Source organism: Phocoena sinus, chromosome 11 (genome assembly GCF_008692025.1).
Source record: "Phocoena sinus isolate mPhoSin1 chromosome 11, mPhoSin1.pri, whole genome shotgun sequence".
In the NCBI taxonomy this organism is placed as follows: domain Eukaryota; kingdom Metazoa; phylum Chordata; class Mammalia; order Artiodactyla; family Phocoenidae; genus Phocoena; species Phocoena sinus.
This window is the reverse complement of record NC_045773.1, coordinates 99,550,231-99,568,090: the sequence shown is the minus strand read 5'-3', so window position 1 is coordinate 99,568,090 and position 17,860 is coordinate 99,550,231. Positions and strand designations below refer to the sequence as shown.

Genomic DNA, 17,860 nt, shown 5'->3' with positions numbered 1-17,860 from the left:
CCTCCTACCTTGCACCTATAGAAAAAAAACAGGACAAAACACCTTCCAGGCAAGTGCTACCTTGAAGAAGCTCCACCGTTTATCCATGCCAATGGCCCAAAAGCCTCTATCAAGCACACCGCAGCCTTACCTCCGGCCTCAATTTTCAAATGTTCTGCATTCACAGCACATGTTATTAATAAATGCAGGCCCCAGGAACGCAGTCACTGATTTCTGCTCTAAAAGAAGGGGAATAAGTGGCTTCACCTGAGGCCTCAGTTTCAGAATACATCTTCTCTGGGGTAGCATCGCCTGCCTGTTTGCTCATCTTCGATTTCTGGGCCGTTGTAGACCTCTTGCTTCTCCAAGTTGCTTTGCTTCAGGCTTTCTGCTCTGCTGGGTCCTTGGGATTTTTCCTCAGTCTCTCCCCATCCCAGCTTCTGGGCCTGTCCTTCACCCACCACTGGTCAGAGCCCAGATGACAGTGTGGCCTACGTGGGAACTCGTGTGTCTTGGTTCCGTTTCCTCTGGATGAGTCGACAGACCCCCGGAGGGAGTGATGCTTCTTTGCCACCTGGGAATCACACAGGTTCTCTGCCGTCATCACCCTCACTGTCATGTTAGAGCTGCAGGCAGCATGCCGCCAAAGCCAATATTATTTCGTAAGGATTTCCTGCTGCCTGCCTCACCCCTGGAGAGCGGGCAGCTTAGCCCGGTCCAGTGGTTCTCAAACTCGAACCTGCCTCAGCGTCACTTGGAGGGTTTCTTCAACCACAACTTGCTGGACCCACCCCCAGTGTCCCCTTCAGCACCTCCGGGGAGGAGCCTGAGAATTTTCCAAGTCCCCAGATGAGGTTGATGATGCTGGTCTAGGGACCACACCTTGGGAACCACTAGCCTGGTTCCGAATAAGCACAGGGTTGGAAGCCACACTTACATAGTGACGAACCGTTACTGTCCCTTATGGTTACACGACTTCAGGCAAAACTACACTGAGCCTTGGTTTCTGCATCTGACAACACGGAGGTACAAGTGACTTCCCGGGATTGTTGTAAGGATAGAATTGGACAATATATACAAAGCCCTTAGGATAGAGTCTGGCATACAGGCCGCGCTCAGTAAGTGATAAATGGCAGCGACTTGCTGCAGCTGTCGTGGGATTTCTCAAGCAAGGGCTCTGAGCCCCTGAAGTCGTCATTCTCAGAGTGGAAGTCTGCATTTTAACAAGGCCTGGGGAGGCAGCAGAGCCTTGGAGGCTTAGAAGTTCAGGACCTTTTTCCTCAGAGGTAGCAGGAGCCTGACTTCGGTCCAAGCTGTGTATTCTCTGGTGGCTGACGAAGCAGAGCCTACGCAGCCCCCTTTCGCCTGAGGAGAGCGGCCTGTCTGCATTTCTCATGGAACTGGAAAGTTGACGCGCCAGCAGTTTAGCCTTCAGCCTTTCTTCTCTTCGTGGTTCACTCTTTGTCTGCATGCTTCAGGCAGCTGCGCATTTCCTGCCTGTGACGACCAGGCAGCTGCTGCTGCTGCAAGTTCACGGAGAATCAGCAAAAACGGTGGTTTATTATTGCATTGGCAGAAAATGCCCACCCTTGAACTGCCCAAAACAAAACTAACAATAGAAACAATGGTCACCCTAGAGAGGGTGCCCGCAATGACCAAGCAAAAAAAAAAAAGACTTTTTTTACTGAGAGAAGAAAGAAAGAGAGAAAGAGAAAGAAAGAAAGAAAGAAAGAAAGAAAGAAAGAAAGAAAGAAAGAAAGAAAAGAAGGAAGGAAGGAAGGAAGAGAGAGAGAGAGAAAGAAAGAAAGAGAAAGAAAGAAAGAAAGAAAGAAAAAGAAAGAAAGAAAGAAAGGAAAGAAGGAAGGAAGGAAGGAAGAGAGAGAGAGAGAAAGAAAGAAAGAAAGAAAGAAAAAGAAAGAAAGAAAGGAAAGAAGGAAGGAAGGAAGGAAGAGAGAGAGAGAGAAAGAAAGGAAAGAAGGAAGGAAGGAAGGAAGAGAGAGAGAGAGAAAGAAAGAAAGAGAGAAAGAAAGAAAGAAAAAGAAAGTAAGGAAGAAAAAGAAAGAAAGAAAGGAAAGAAGGAAGGGAGAGAGAGAGAAAAAGAAAGAAAGAGAAAGAAAAAGAAAGACAGAAAGAAAGAAAGAAAAAGAAAGACAGAAAGAAAGAAAGAAAGAAAAAGAAAGGAAAGAAGGAAGGAAGGAAGGAAGAGAGAGAGAGAAAGAAAGACAGACAGAAAGAAAGAAAGACAGAAAGGAAGACAGAAAGAAAGAAAGAAAAAGAAAAAGAAAGAAAGAAAGGAAGGAAGGAAGAGAGAGAAAGAAAGAAAGAAAGGAAGGAAGGAAGGGAGGGAGGGAGGGAGGGAGAGAGAGAGAGAAAGAAAGAAAGAAAGAAAGAAAGAAAGAAGGAAAGAAAGAAAGAAAAAGAAAGAAAGTGAGAAAAAAGAAAGAAAACATATTGCCTGTTAAGCATATGGCCTGTTAAGGAATCCTGTAGCCCTGGGAGCTTTCCCTCCATCTTCAAATTCATGCCTTTTTGTAAATGAGCCAAGAATGTGTCGAACTTGTCCTTTGACATCCATCAATTCTTCATTTTTGTTGAGCCCAGAATATTGAGGCTAATGATGACTTAGGACCAAAGAATTTTTAATTCTCCAAGACAACATGGGATCCTTTACAAATTCTCGGCCTGTTGTGGAATTTCATAAATCTGATTCAGTGACTTACACTTCCGTGCAATAATCATTTAAGAAGCTAGTTGAGAAGGCCAACTCCCAGCTCCCCTGTATCACTCCAAAACTTGGACCCCATGGGTTGCTGGTAACAAAGAGCCTGGGAGCTCTGAGACCCCCAGTCTGAGGAAGGCCACACTCTGTGATGTCTATTTCATCATTTCCAGTCACACTGCTGTTTCCTGTGGCTGCCACAGGTGTCTGAAGATCAACTCAACTTCTCTTCTCTCTCCTCCCACCACCATCTTCTTCATTTCCATTTCTGGGAATCTAATCAGCCTACCGATGCACAATTTGTATTTTGAGAGTCATAGTAAATGCTTATCCACAGAAATCCAGAACTAGCTTGGTAGGGAAAAAACTTTAAATCCTCCTTCCCTTCTTACTGCCAGATGTTACAGGTCTCACAGAGGAAACCTGGGCAGCAAAGACAAAAAATCCTTGTAGGAGAAATGAAGTTGGGGAAAATCGTTTCACCTCCTGGGCCACCGTGACATAATCATTAGCCCTGTCCAGTACAGTAACCACTAGTCTCACGTGGCTTTTTTTTTTTTTTTTTTTTTTTGCGGTACGCGGGCCTCTCACTGTTGTGGCCTCTCCCGTTGCGGAGCACAGGCTCCGGACGTGCAGGCTCAGCGGCCATGGCTCACGGGCCCAGCCGCTCCGCGGCACGTGGGATCTTCCCGGACCGGGGCACGAACCCGCGTCCCCTGCATCGAAAGGCGGACTCCCAACCTCTGCGCCACCAGGCAAGCCCTGAGTGGCTACTGAGCATCAGAAATGTGGCCCGTCCAAAGTGAGATGTGCTCTAAGTGTAGAGTATACACCAGATTTTGAAGACTTTGTAGAAAAAAGGATTTAAAATATCTCATCAATACTTTTATATTGGTTGTACATTGAATTATAATATTTTTAATATTCAGGTTAATATACATGCATTATTAAGTTAATTTCACTTGTTTCTGTTTCCTTTTTTCAAATACAAATGTGGCTCACATTATATTTCTATTAGACAGTGCTGACCTAAAACTGTACTGTCCATATGTGGATAGCGGCTGCCACATTTAACGCTGCAGATATGGAACAGTCGCATCTTTGCGGAATGCTATACTGAACATCACTGACCTGGCAGTTTCTACATGGCTCTAAATTTTTTTAACCATCTGTCCTGAGTTCAGCTGTATGAATTTATGCTAGAAATTTCACTCTCTAGTCCAGCCATAGGCCCGGGTACCGTCTCTTTTGCTGAAATCCTAGATTATGCTGGTGTCCTGGTTCCAAAGGGCCCTTTGCTGGGACCCCAAATCCAAACAAGCCACCACTCTTGGCCCCTCTCTGAGTCCAAGATCAGTGTATTCGTTTCCTACTGCTGCTGTGACAAATCACTGCACTGCTGTGACCTCAGTAACTTGCAACACAAATGTATTCTTTTACAGTTCTGGACATCAGAAGTCTGAAATCAGGGTCGGCAGAACTGTGCTCCTTCTGACGGCTTCCGGGGAAAATCCATTTCCTTGACGTTTTTAGTTTCTAGTGGCAGCTGGCATTCTTTGGCTTGTAGCCTCATCACTCCTCTCTGCTTCATCCTCACGTCACCTTCTCCCTCTGAGCTCCTCCCTCTTATGAGGACCCTTATGGTTGCACCGGACTCACTCAGATCATCCAGGATGATCTCCCATCTCAAAATCCTTGACATGATTGCATCTGCAAGGTGCCTTTTGCCTTGTAAGGTAGTATTTACAGGTGCTGGGAATTAGCACATGGACATCTTTGGTGGGGCGGGGGGAGGGCATCAGTAGCCTGTACCATCTCCAAATGGAAAACCAGTACAGCTTGTCCGACCTCTGCATACCATGACCATGTGAAGAGGCCAAATAACTGTGCATAATCCAAGGAAAACTCATACTCTGTATGTTTTCAATGAAAAATGCCCTCCTAGAAGTCACAGTTCTGAGAATTTCACAGATCATACAGCTGCTCGTGTAGCTGGGGCAAGATACGGGTTTCTTGGTTAGGGGATCCTATCACTGCTCAGAAAAGGTTTGCCTTATTGGGCTGTTCTTGTCGCCCTTTCCCAGACCCCATAAAGCTCCCACCTGCCATATCACCTGCCCAGAGGAGAAACTATTTGGCTAGAAGTCAGTGACAAGACCCATGTGTGGGAACATTTCTCTAAAGGGAGTAAGATGGACAACAAGCCCTGATAGGAGTTTGTCATTGAGAAGAGGTAGCGTGATATTAGGGTAAAAAGGGCGGGGTGACAAGCTGGAGAGGTGGAATGGCAGGACCATGAATGAGTAAGCCCTGGAAGGATGCTCATCTTATAGTTTTATACATGATCCATTGCAAGTACACAGTGAATGTCTCCAAGTATAAATAACAGTAGGTTTCTCTAGTAGTAAAAGGTCATGCAGGGCTTCCCTGGTGGCGCAGTGGTTGAGAGGCCGCCTGCCGATGCAGGGGACACGGGTTCGTGTCCCGGGCCGGGAGGATCCCACATGCCGCAGAGCGGCTGGGCCCGTGAGCCATGGCCGCTGAGCCTGCATGTCCGGAGCCTGTGCTCCGCAATGGGAGAGGCCACAGCAGTGAGAGACCTGCGTACCGCAAAAAAAAAAAGGTCATACAGAAGATCTCACAAGCCTGTTTGAATGGACAGGGAAAGAAATCAAAGTAGTCAGCATGGGCAAAACTAAGGTAACTTGTGTAGGAGCCCAAACTCTGATTAGATAGTCACGAGCTCCAAAGTACCACTGTGATTCTGACAAGGACAAGCTACGATTCCTGGAACAGGCTGACCCTCCATGCAGCCAAAGGGGCCAACAACTGGCTGGACATCTCGTGATATGCTGGGGATGAAACTGATCATGTTCTAACCACTGAGCCCTCAGTAGCAGCAGAAATGATCCTCCCAACGAAAGGGTCGTCTGACATGCCAAGGAATCCCAAAGCTCTCAACTCCAGGTTTTTAAAGTTTACTTTATATATTACAGGCTACACCACTGGGCGGACTACTCAGTGACAATACAACTCCATCCAGCTGAATGAAGGGGAAAAAGCCCGCGAGGCTGGCCATGCGCCTCTCCCCTCCTTTCTCTGCTCCCTCTTCCCTCAGACTTGCTGGCGCCCTCCCAGCCGCACCCACATCCAGCTCACCCTCTTCCGGGCACAGCTGCGGTCGTCACCTCTCTCTTCGCCCTATCCTCTGGAAGGGTGATGCTGGAGCCGTCACAGGAACGATCCAGGGCATCCATCCTCCTTCCTGTTCTTTGGGGCTAAAGTCAGAGAACAGGTTCCAGGGGCTTCAGATTTACATTCTAGGCTGCGTGGCTCCATCACCAGAAACAGGTCCAAATACACTGGCAGCCAGGTTTCCAGGACCACCTCTAGCTCCTACATGGCCTTCATACAAACTGGGAAAAGTGTACCTTCTGCCAGGAAGCGTCTCAGTTTGGGGTCCCTCCCCGCCCACAGCAAAGCCAGAGACAAGGACTCGGAGGGTAGTTTATTGGATAGTGATGTCAGGAAGCAGGGTGAGAGGGGAGTGAGACGGACTCGGGGCAGGAGGAAAAGCCAGGGAGCGATGTGTCAGGGACCTGATTACCAGCGTGGAGTAGGGTCGGCCCACTGGACCCTTGGGGAACCGAGATGTGTGTCTCAGAATCATCCCTCTGAAGGTCAGAAGGCTGCGGGCATTCATCCCTGGATTCCAATCCTCCCTGGTTGAGGGCATCCTCGGGGGGACACGGTCCTGCACCGCCCGGTCGCCCTCCATGGGCTGCTGAGCCGCAGGAAAGTGGGAAGCCCTTGACCTGGGAGGATGTCGGAGAGCGTGGTGGCTGCCACCTGGGCTAAGGGACGTGGCCCGGGACACCGGGAGTCTCTGCTCCCACTCACATCCCCTGTGGCCCTGTCTGCTCTACTGCACCGGTGTAGCTGCAGGATCGCTCTTGAGATGGTGCAGGCACGCTCACAGCACGGAAGTCCTCCTCTGACCTCCCCTCAGGGGGGACCTGCCGAGGCTCTAGAGGGTAACAGGCTGCATGGCCCAGGAGACAGAGAAGCTGACCAATCAGGACACACCAAAAATATATAATAAAAAAATCAGATCTGGGCCTGGACTTAGCCTGGGGCTACCTGCCCACCCCTGCCCAGAATCCACTGAAACCTTGATAGAACCTCAAGGCTTTGGGGCCGCACAGGGGTTCAATCTACAGCCGCATCCACCCCAGAGGCAGTGAACACTCCTCTGTGTCCCCACCCCAGGCAGGTTCTTTATTAATTTAAATGAGGGCCCTACCCAGCAACTAGCTCAGCACTGCCCGGTGGGACCAGAGATGCTGACACACCCTCTGGGGTTGGAGACCGAAGGAAGCAGGGCCGGTCAGAGCTCGGGAGCTGACGATGTGGTTCACAAGGGGCTGCATTTGGTGCCTTTAAGGAAATGCCCACAGGCAGACAGGAAGGACAAGTGTAAAGTTTACTCAGAGTAAAGCGCTCACTCCCTCTCACTCCAGAGACGAGGCTCTTGGTCCGCCTGGAACCTCCCTCTTCACCCTGGGACCACTGCCCACAGCAGCCCTTGTTCACGCTTCCTGGACCCCATGACGCCGCCCACTCACTGGACGGCAGGATGTGGGCTGTGTCCTCCTAGTTCAACGCTGCCCCCCAGTCCCTGGGGGCCAAACGGGAGTAAATGAATAAAGGATCCATGTAAAAAAGTCTTTGCTCTGAATATACAATTGGCCTATTTTTGATAAATTGTAACTCGAAGTATTTTTACACTGTCAAGAACCTTAATGATGCTTAAATATTGATGACATTTTGTAATAAGTTTGAAAGACCGCAGGGAATTCCCGTAAGATACTAGCAAGGGCTGGGAAATGGTGAGACTCCATCTAACGAAATCCACACAATCAACAAGCACTTCCTTCCAGGCCAGGATCTGCCCCGGTTGCTGAGCAGCTCCCAGCCTCATATCAGTCTGATCCACACTCTTTGGGACCTTTAATTTCCACATTTTAAAATCCATTTCCTCTCTAAAAAAACACTGTGTGCCAATCACACAAAGACCTGGGTCCCCGGAAAAGCTGACCGGCAGAAATGACTTCAAGTATTCAGAGGCAGAAGGGTGAAGTTCTTTGACTCACTGCAATTAAAAACCGATCAAGGGCTTCCCTGGTGGCGCAGTGGTTGAGAGTTCGCCTGCCGATGCAGGGGACACGGGTTCGTGCCCCGGTCCGGGAAGATCCCACGTGCCGCGGAGCGGCTGGGCCCGTGAGCCATGGCCACTGACCCTGCGCGTCCGGAACCTGTGCTCCGCAACGGGAGACGCCACAGCAGTGAGAGGCCCGTGTACCGCAAAAGAAAGAAAAAAAAAAAAAACTGATCAAGATTCCTAAATAAGGAAAGGAAGAAGTGGGTACAGACATACTGGGGCTCTTTTTATCGTATTGGAGTGTGAGGATGTTAATTAAAGGAATCTCCGAATCAGAGATGATCTGAAAAAGGAAGGTGTTGTTTCATCCGGTTAAAAAAAAAAACAGATAGTTTCATGAGTTACTTGCAGCAACTCTCAGGAACTTCGTGGGTCCCCAGAAAAGCTCCAGTTGAAACTGTAAAGTGAAGAGGATCTAGTTCATGACACTCTTTCATCCCAGTAAAGGACCTTAACAGTGAAGCACAAATGAGCAATTCTTAGAGCATTAAATGAGCAAAACAAAATGCTAGGTATCATTCGACTGGTGTTCTTCCAAGAACAGCACTCATACGTTTTTTTAAAACAGAAGTTTAAAAAAAAAACAAAAAAGATACCAGTAGAACTTAGCAGTTGTGCACATGGGCTCAGGAAGAAGGTTCCCAAACCCAGCCTCGGTGTGTTTCTCAGCATCCCCTACGCAAGCCGTCACACCTCACTCTCCTTCACATCCAGTGAATAACTGCACAACGAACAACTGCTGTCTCTACCCTTACTGGGCACCCCAGTCTTCTCCGTGAGCTGACACACAAGTTCCGAGTCCTCTCAGTGCCTTGTAGGTGAGGTGTTCCTATTTCTACTTTGCAAGTGCAGAAGGTGAGTCGCCATCTTAAAAGCAAATCACCCATCAACACTTAGTGAGTAGGAAAGCTGGGCCCTGAACCCGTCTATCAGCCTCCAGGGTCAAGCAGTTGGCACTGTGTCACCTCAGAACACTAAAGAGAAGAATGAAGTGGGTACAAGACGTGTCCGAGGGAATCCAGCCAGACCTGACATGGATGGACACACTCACTCCCGTCCTGGGACCCTGCTCCTGAGTCGGCTGTGTCCCATTCTCCAAGGGCCAGCATGAGGGATTTTAACCGGTTCCTGCCCCTAGCAACCATGGTCCCTGAGCTGCAGGCAGCAAAACCCTAGTCCAGCCAACAAAAGCAAAGGGATTTTCTTGGAAGGCTACCTAGGAGTCACAGAATCAGCGGGAAGGCTGCAAGTGGACAGCTCTAGACTGAAATGAAGCGAAGCATCTCTTGCCCGAGCAGATGGGTCCCCAGTCCCTTCGACCCTCTGCTCAGATCGTCCTGACTCGGGTCAGAGTGTACACCAGGGAAGAGATAATAGGTCACGTCCTAAAAAGAAACCACGTACTGGCAGCTGGGCCCCTGTGCCGCACAAGCCCAGGGGCAGCGTGGATCCTAACGTGAACGGTATGCCCTGGGGCTGCAGACCCTCCGGCCCTACGGATGAAACCCGGCAGCCCCGCTGAGCTCTCTGCTCTCTTAGGTTCACCGCCCACACCCTCTGCTCACCCCTCACACAGTTAACTCTGTAGCTAGTCATTGTCTCTTCCCCAGTCGCACTGGAAGACTCCTGAGGATATGATTCAGGACCTCAGCATTTCTATTTCTAATACCACACGGTACAGAGCGGCAGTTTCCAATAAGCCTCTTGCTTATATCCACAAACAAATATGTTTCCTTTTAACAACGAATGGAGCAGTACATCTCGAGCAATGAAATAGGGATGTCTTGCCCCCCACCAGGTTTGCGTGTCATCCCTGCAAGGTACCAGGAAGTGACCGTGGGGAGGAAGGGTAGGACATGGGCATTGAACAGAAGCCAAAGGCTATGCTAAGCACAGGTCTTGTGGTAGAAGTTCAGGTCTCGGGTTGCCCTCAGGCCCCTGACATGGTTCCACGTGGGCAGCTGCTAGCCACGCTGCCCCTGCCCCTGCCCCTTAACTGGGGAGAGCTTGGTCTGTCTCCAAATACTAACTGAGCAGCCATTAAGCACCAGGTGCTGGGCGAGGCAGGAAATCACCGTGCCATAAAGGAGCCCGGCACCCAACGCCATCAATAAACCGATACGCGTCTGTTCTCCTGCCTCCTCCCCCACCATCCCTCCACCTTGGCTGCTCTGAGTGGCTCCTTCCCCAATCCTGTCTTCTCTGTCAGCACGTGCCAGGCCTGGACCCTTCCAGCAGAAGGAGGATTACAATAGCGTGATTAAGAATGAAGTTGGTTGGCAAACCGCATCCTGGCTCTGGGTCTGCTCATTTGATGGCCTCATTCATTAACCATATATTGTACCCCAGCCATGTGTTGGGCTCTGGGCAGTGTACAGGGAGCCGTGCAAACCAGGAGACCCAGAGGTCCTGACCGGAGAAGGAAACAGCCCTGTAAACAATTGAGTAGAGTTCTGGGTGCTCAGTGGTTCAGGTGGTTCACATAACATTCTCGTCTACTGTGGCATCAGCACCTAGCAGAGCACCTGGCCTCTTTTAAATGGACGCCAGGAGTGTGGGTTGGCGGATGAACTAGGCAAGTCCTAGTTGAGCGTTTACCACGCGCCCGTCCCTCTTCGAACTCTGTTGCAAGAGTCTTACGTGTGCTAAATGTGCACGACACATGGGGCGGGTATTATTATCACCCCATTTCCTGATAAGGAAACTGAGGCACAGAGATGTTACATAATCCATCTACTTGGCAAGAAAAAGAGTCAAGAGTCAAGCCCAGCCCGGATAGTCTGGCCCGAGAGTCTGTGCCACTCTGCTCACCGTATGCTAAGTGCACGGTGCTGGGGGATCACAGAGGAGACGGCCACCGTCTGAGGTTTCAGTATTCAACACTGACACGAACCCACCCAGCACCACGATGTCTCAGCCCCTGGACCCCCTCACCTCCAACACCCAAGCCCCCCTTTCCGCCTCAGCACTCTCTCCCACGTGAGCCCTGCACGTGGTCACTGCAGCAAGGGCGCCATTTCTGAAATCTCGCCGTCAAGCCGTCCTCCCTGTGGCTTCACCACATCCTTCAGCTCAGGTACGCTAGGTCGTGGATCGCAGTGATGGAAACTCCATGCAGCCGACTCCACCGCAGATTTTACTATCGATCAACCCCTCCCGCCTTCATCGTCTCCTGCACCCTCCTCAGATTCCGTGGTCTGTTATCATCGACTTCTCTGCATCTCTTCCCAACAGCCTTGCCTTCCTCTCCTTACATTTGTCCAGCAAGACCCCAACTCAGCCATCTACCCCCTCTACCCTTGATCAGAGCTACTGAATGTTGCTGAGAAAATACGCATCTGGGCTGACTGCAGTCTCTTGAAATTTATGCCACAAATCTCAAAACAAAACCCAGAAAACAACAAACAAATGCAACACTGCCTAGCAATCCTGTCGTTTTTCAAGTAACTTTCTTTCGCACCGTCCACAATCCTCCACCTCTTTGCCCATGACCTTCACTAAGAAACAGAAGTAATCAGACAGGAGCCTGCCATTGGTCCACTGGCCAATCTACAGATCTGCCTACATCTGAACCTGTTCTGCTCTGTTTTCTCTCCTATAAACACGGGAACAACCTTTGTGCTCCTCTCAGGGGCAAACCTCTCCCCTCCCGCCTTCTGAAACACTCATCCTTTCCATTATTTCCTCTCTTCTGCGTCTTCAATCTCTCTCAAGATCATTAACTTCAAATGACAAATATGGTACGGTGTCTCCATCTTAGAGAAACAACCTTCTTAACCCACACCCTCCTCCAGTTTCCATTCATTTTTTTCTGCTTCTCTCACCTCCGTATTGGTCTTCAACTCACCCCATTTGGGCGTTTTTTCTCACTTCTCCAGTGTTTCTGTCAAGGTCACCAAATGACCTCCATGTCGCCAAGTCCACCGCACATTTCTGTCCTTATCTTACGTAAACTCTCAGCTGCATTCAACATGGTTGACTGTACCCTCCCTTTTGAAAACCATCCATCTCCTGGCTTCTCTGCCCCCTCCACTCCCTGGTTGCCCTGCACTCCATGGCCATTCCTTCTTAGTCTCCTTGGCTGTCCTCCCCTCTTCTCCCTAACTCCTGAATGTTGGAGGGACCCAGGAGTGGTCCTGGCCCTTCCCCCTTCCCTGCCTGTTAAGTCTGTATTCTTAGGGGAGGTCTCATCCTCACCCTGACTCCAGTAGGTCCTGGCTCTATCCCTGACCTCTTCCCCCATATTCCAAAGTCATGTGACCAACTGCTTTCAAGGACCCTTAATAACCACCTCCCAGAAATAGGAGTTAGTTAACACACTAACTAACTCTTTAGTTAACACACACACACACACACACACACACACACTCCTTCTTCTCGAGCCTCCCCCATCTCAGTGAATGGTACCCCATCTACCCAGATGCTCAGTCCCAAACCCTCCCGATATCATCCTGATTCCATTAGTTTTTCTCCAACTCCCCCCTACCACCATGCTTCACCAACCCATCACTCTCCTCGGCCACTAAACAGCCTCCACTCTAGGCCTCTCCACACAGCGGAATGATCTCTTCAAAGCATAGATTAGGTATCTTCACTTGACTTTTTGCCACCTGGCTCCTCACTGCGCCCTCAAGGTCCTGGAACATCTGCCTCCCCTCAGTCTTTCCAATCTCTTCCCAGCATGGACCCCTGCGTTCACTCTGCTTTGGTAAATCCATCTGCCTTCCATCCTTCCACATTCTCAAACTCTTTTCCACATCAGGGCCTTTGTCCCTATTCCGCGGCGCTGCAGTGCTCTTCATCCAGCTCTTTAAATAAATGCTGTATTTAAAATAGATAACCACCAACAAGGAGCTACTGTACAGAACAGGGAACTCAGCTCAATATTCTGTAATAACCTAAACGGGAAAAGAATTTGAAAAAGAAGAGACACGTGTGTATGTGTAACTGAATCGCTTTGCTGTCCACCTGAAGCTAACACACAACGTTGTTACTCAACTGTGCTCCGGTATCAAATAAAAGTTTTCAAATGATAATAATAATAATCGCCTCACTCTCCTCCCTCAGGGAGATCGTATCATGCAACGTCGTCTCCTTAGCGATGCCTTCCCGGACCAGCCACCTTCTCAAAACATGGCATCTCCCAGTTTGTAACTTTAGTAAATATTTATTGAGGGCTTTCCAGACATCGTTATCAGGCCTCTATGTTGATTAACTCTCCTCATTCCTCTCAGCTCTGTTATTCTCATTATTATACCCATCTTAAAAACGAGGAAACGGAGCCCAAAGCGATCAGAACTGTCTAAGGTCAATGAGAAGTTGTCTTAGGATGTAACCTTGAGCATCCCAGGGCCAGCCTGGCCTCCTAACCGTCCCTCCATCTGCCTCCCTCCCATGACCTGCGTGTCTCCTCGCGCTTTTTACAGTCTGGATGCTATCTCGTTTAGTGATTTATGTACCGTCAGTCTCCTCATTAGCATATAAACAACGTTTGCACAGAGACATTTGTCTTCATCAGTGGATCCCCAGAGCACAGCAATCACAGATAATAGAGCAAATCGTTCTTGTTTTCAATGACTGAATGACCTTATGTGTGTTTTGTCTGTTTCTCCAGAGCAGATTTCTTATGCCGGCCCTGTCTTTAATCCTGGATTTGAAATTCCTGAGGTAAGCTCTTGGTTTTCTGTTTTGTTTTGTTCCTTAATTACTGTATCTAGCAGTTTCTTAAAGAAGGAGACGCAGAGGAGGTGGAGGAGTGAATTAAACTAAAAACTTAAAGCTTTTGTTGGCCCGTCACGAAGAAAGCCCTTTCTCCGTGAAGCGGCTACCTCGTCGTGGGCACTTACTAATGCTTGACGCACAGGTTTCGGCATTTTGGTGTTTAACACTTTTGTCCTGTGGGGCAGCCCCTGTGTAGAAAGCTCCCGTGGGGAGGGATCCTGGGGCCCTGTCCTGCGGGTTGGCCTTGTCTGGGGAGCCTCCACACGGCTAGAGCTGTGAGGCAAGGGCGGCAGCCACAGACGGGCTGTTCGTTCAGAGAAAGTAAGAAACACACAGCCCGGAAAACATAAAGCTCCCCAGTTACTGTTCTCGCACAGGATTCACGAGCTACCACCCAGTAGATAAGATGACCGCGTCCTGCACATTCACTACTGAGGTTCCCAGCTACGAGTAGATTTTCCCTCTAATTCCTTTTCATTCAGTATATTCTGTGGCTTTAAGAAACAGCTGCACTCCAGCAGCTCCGACATAGCGATCCATTCACAACACACTACCCCTGAGAGCATCCTTCAGAAACACATCAAAAGAATCACAAAAACGTAACCATTTTCATTTTTTGGTCTTCAACTTCATCCTTTGCATCTTCCGAAACCTCATACGACTCTAGAAAAGAATCTCCTTCTCCATAAAGAATCTCTTGAACTCGTTTCGTTTCCCTGTATGTCTCCTTTCTGTCCCAGCCTCTGGGTTCCTCAGTCTCAAGCCACCAAGTCTCCAGACTATGTTGGACTTTCACTAGTTCTCCTCTGGCAGTTGGGAAGCGTCCAGCCTTCCAGAGTTTTCTCCTCAGGCCTTTCAGCATAATATGACAGTTGCGCAAACTCTCTTCCCGTCTAGGATGTGAGACAATTTCTCTCACGTAGTTTTTTGCCTTAAATCTTTGCCATTTGAATTCTTTTTCTTCCTCCATTTTCCTTTGGACCCTCCCCACACCTCCACTGGAGATGGACTTAAAATTTGCAAACAATTAACTTTAGTCTTGCATTATTAACTTTAAAGAAAAAAAGGTACTCAGCAATTGCTGTGAAACAGAGGCGAGAGAACTTAAAGTCACAGGATCACTTTGAAAGAAAAGGTAGCAGAGATGTAAAAAGCTTTATTGCTACCACCTGGGATGCGTGAGAGAGCGCATTACCTGCGTCCCTCAACAACAAACGGTACTCCTCGGGGGCATTGCCCGACGTGAGACTGAGACAAGGCCAGGTCACCTGGCCCCTGGCCTCCTTGTTCAAGCATCCACAGATGCCCTCTGCCCAGCCCTCCTACCTCTTCCCCTTCTGGGGCCTGGGCCTGGGGAGCAGAAACCCGGCCAGCCCTGACCCCGCCCCAGCCAGGCCTGACAGGGGACAGAAGAGTGGACACATGCGATCAGTCACGTAGGCAGCAGAGGCAGCTGGAGGCCTTAATCCCCAACTTGAGCTCCCACGCTGGCCCAAGACCAGCCCGGCGCCCCTGGCTGACAGCCAGCCTGCAAGGCTCAGAGACTTTGCTCCCTAATATGGGACAGAAATGGTGTGAAGACGTTTGGTTTTAAAAGACCTGCCCCAGATCCCGCCTCTTCCCGCCAAATCCCCCAGAGATGGGCTTTGTGCTAATTCTACTCCCGCTTGGCCGAAAACTTTTCCACTCGGCAGTCAGTCTTCAGTGTCTTGGTATAATCTTCTTTTTGACACAACCAGCCCCTTGGCCCCGATGGAAGTGCTGCCTGCAGTGGGCATCTGTCTATGGCTGCCGCTTTCTGACTTAGCATTTAGAGGCCCTTTGGGCTTCCAACTTGGATGCCAACTGGCAGGTACGGCCTGAACTGTGTAAGTGCAAAGGGTGCAACTACACACTCCTACCTGACAAATCCAGCGCTCTTCAAACAGCAGAAAGACCCCTGCTCTCTCTGCATCATCCTTTCCTCCTGCCCACAGGTGGGCCCTGTTGCCTAAATACTCTCGCCCCTTAAAGCAGAGTATGTATGTCTTGTAATTCGTAAGCTGGAACGCCTTCATTCAAATTCTACTTCTTTCACTAGGCTTAGAAAGCGATGGGGAAAATTCAGTTGGTTTTCAATAACTTTGCGTGGTGTGTACTTAAGTGCCCAGGGACAGTTAAAAGTAGCTGATGGTGATAACAATGATGGCGACGATGAAACGCCATCAGACGCAAGCGTGAGCTGGTCTTTACTCGGAACTAATTCTCTAACTTTTACACTCGGATGTAAACTCCTAACACTGCTTCTGAAATCACAGCTGCTGATATCTGAGCAGACTCAGGGAGCCCAGACTGTCAGAGAATCTTCAAGGTGAAGGGTGCCGGAAGACACCCTCAGCAGCCCTCACGCCTGAGACACCATCAGTGCTGGGGAACCCACTCACTCCTGGGCCTCTGCTAATTGCTAGAAAGCGCCTCTCTCGTAGCCCGAGACCTTTCATGCAACATCTACCCGGTGGTCTGATCTGTTCCTTCCCTTCCTCGGGTGACAGAGAGTCTGCAGGTTGGCCCTGCCACGTGGCTTGCAGGGCCGGGTGGAGCTTCAGCCACGAGCACGGCACACGTGGCTCAGGCCTGGGTTCCTTCTGCAGCTCCACACGGCCTGGCTGGCATTCCCTGACCACAGAGGGGGTCCTCTGCTGTGCGCTGTCGCCAGAAAGGAACCCTAAAAGGCAGAAATACTTTCTCTAGCGGAGCGTTTGGGTTTCATGCCGTTGGATTTTGCCCCCCCAGCTGCCTCCCTCTTCTCAGGAAACACCACTTTATCCCTCCTGTTGCTCAGGCCAGAGTCCTCGGGGTCACCCCTGACCCCTCTCTTTCCCACCCACGTGGGTTTCCTCAGCCAATCCTATCGGCTCTTCTTTCCGAATCCATCCAGAATCCCGCCCCTCTCCCCATCTCCACCACCTGCTCCAAACCTTCGCCACCTGCTACCCGGTCTTACTGCTTCCTACCCGCATCCCCGGCTTTTCTCCCCACGGCAGCCAGAGGGACCCCGCGGACAGGCACATCGGGACAGGCCACGCTTCAGGTGGAAGCCATTGCCAGCCTCTTCCCCTCTCCTCCTGTGGGCCTCTCCCCTCGAGCCCATCGGGCCCTCACTTTCCGCAGTCGGCATGGCGTGCTTCCGTACCACCTTCATGTCCTCACCCCAACGTCACCTCCTCAGGGGACCTGCCTCGACCACCATCCTCCCTAAAGCTGCAAACCAGCACACGCCAGCCCAGCGCAGCACCCCCGTGGGAGCTCCATCGGGAACACGAAACCCCTCAGGCTTAGCCATTCATCATGGACACCACCTGTCTCTCCCAGCCAGCCCGGGAGCCACAGCGGGTGGGGACGGTCTGTGTGGTTCGACTTTATCCCCGGTGCGTAGAGCAGAGGCTGCACGTAGAAGGGCTCCACAACCCCTTGCCGAAAGGTGATGGTTCTGGGCTCACACACCTCCTGCTTTCCCCGTATCCCTTCAGGGAGAGTACCAAGTTCTGCTAGAGCTATACAACCAAGACCACTCCACCGTGGCCTGCGCCAACGCCACCATCCTTTGTTCCTGAGCATCTTGACGCGTGGCGAGCTGTCCCGCGGGAACCGCAGCTTCCCACGCTCGCCCTGCCGTGAGGAAGGACCAGTGGACGACAGAGCAAGCCTCTGGGGACGCGCAGGTGCTGGTTTCAGCCCCAGGACCACAGGTCCCCAGGCTCCGCGGATGTAATGAGGCCCCCTGAAACATCTGCTTCTCAGGAGCTCCTGGGGGTCCTCCAGCAGTCTTGAGGGGCCGTCCCTCTTCCCTAAGTGGTCACCTGACATCACTCCCCTTTTTTCAGCTCCTGGGGGCCCTTCCTTGGTCGCCCAAAATAAAGAAACCGGCACCACAATTGTGCTTCCTGGTTTGTTAAAGAATCTTGGTACAATCCTGTAGCTCTAACATAAGTTCCTCTGCACACAGAGCCAGGGGCTGCCATGGCATCAGTGATGCTGAGAGATTCAGGACAGTGGCGGCCCAGTGGCAATGACAGCACTGGGGAGTGAGCCGTTCCTTCTCCTGGGGAAGCCCAGAAGCCGACGAAACCGCACAAGCAATACATCACGGTCTCCCCTGAACAAACCTCATTATCCTGAATCGCGGCTGTCCCGGCCCCAGCGCACCACGGCCCTTGTGAATGTGTTCGTTGATTCACTCA

General features: G+C 50.5%; 1 protein-coding gene across 1 annotated transcript in view; it reads left to right on the top strand.

Annotated features, from left to right (window-relative positions):
* The window catches only part of LY86 (lymphocyte antigen 86), a 53,478-nt gene extending 35,924 nt beyond the window's left edge, over nucleotides 1-17,554 (top strand). The window contains exons 4-5 of the mRNA XM_032650206.1: nucleotides 13,534-13,586; nucleotides 17,150-17,554. Coding sequence (XP_032506097.1) covers nucleotides 13,534-13,586; nucleotides 17,150-17,233 — 137 coding nt within the window. The 3' untranslated portion in view covers nucleotides 17,234-17,554. The remainder of the gene's footprint in view (nucleotides 1-13,533; nucleotides 13,587-17,149) is intronic.
* Nucleotides 17,555-17,860: the final 306 nt, after the last annotated feature.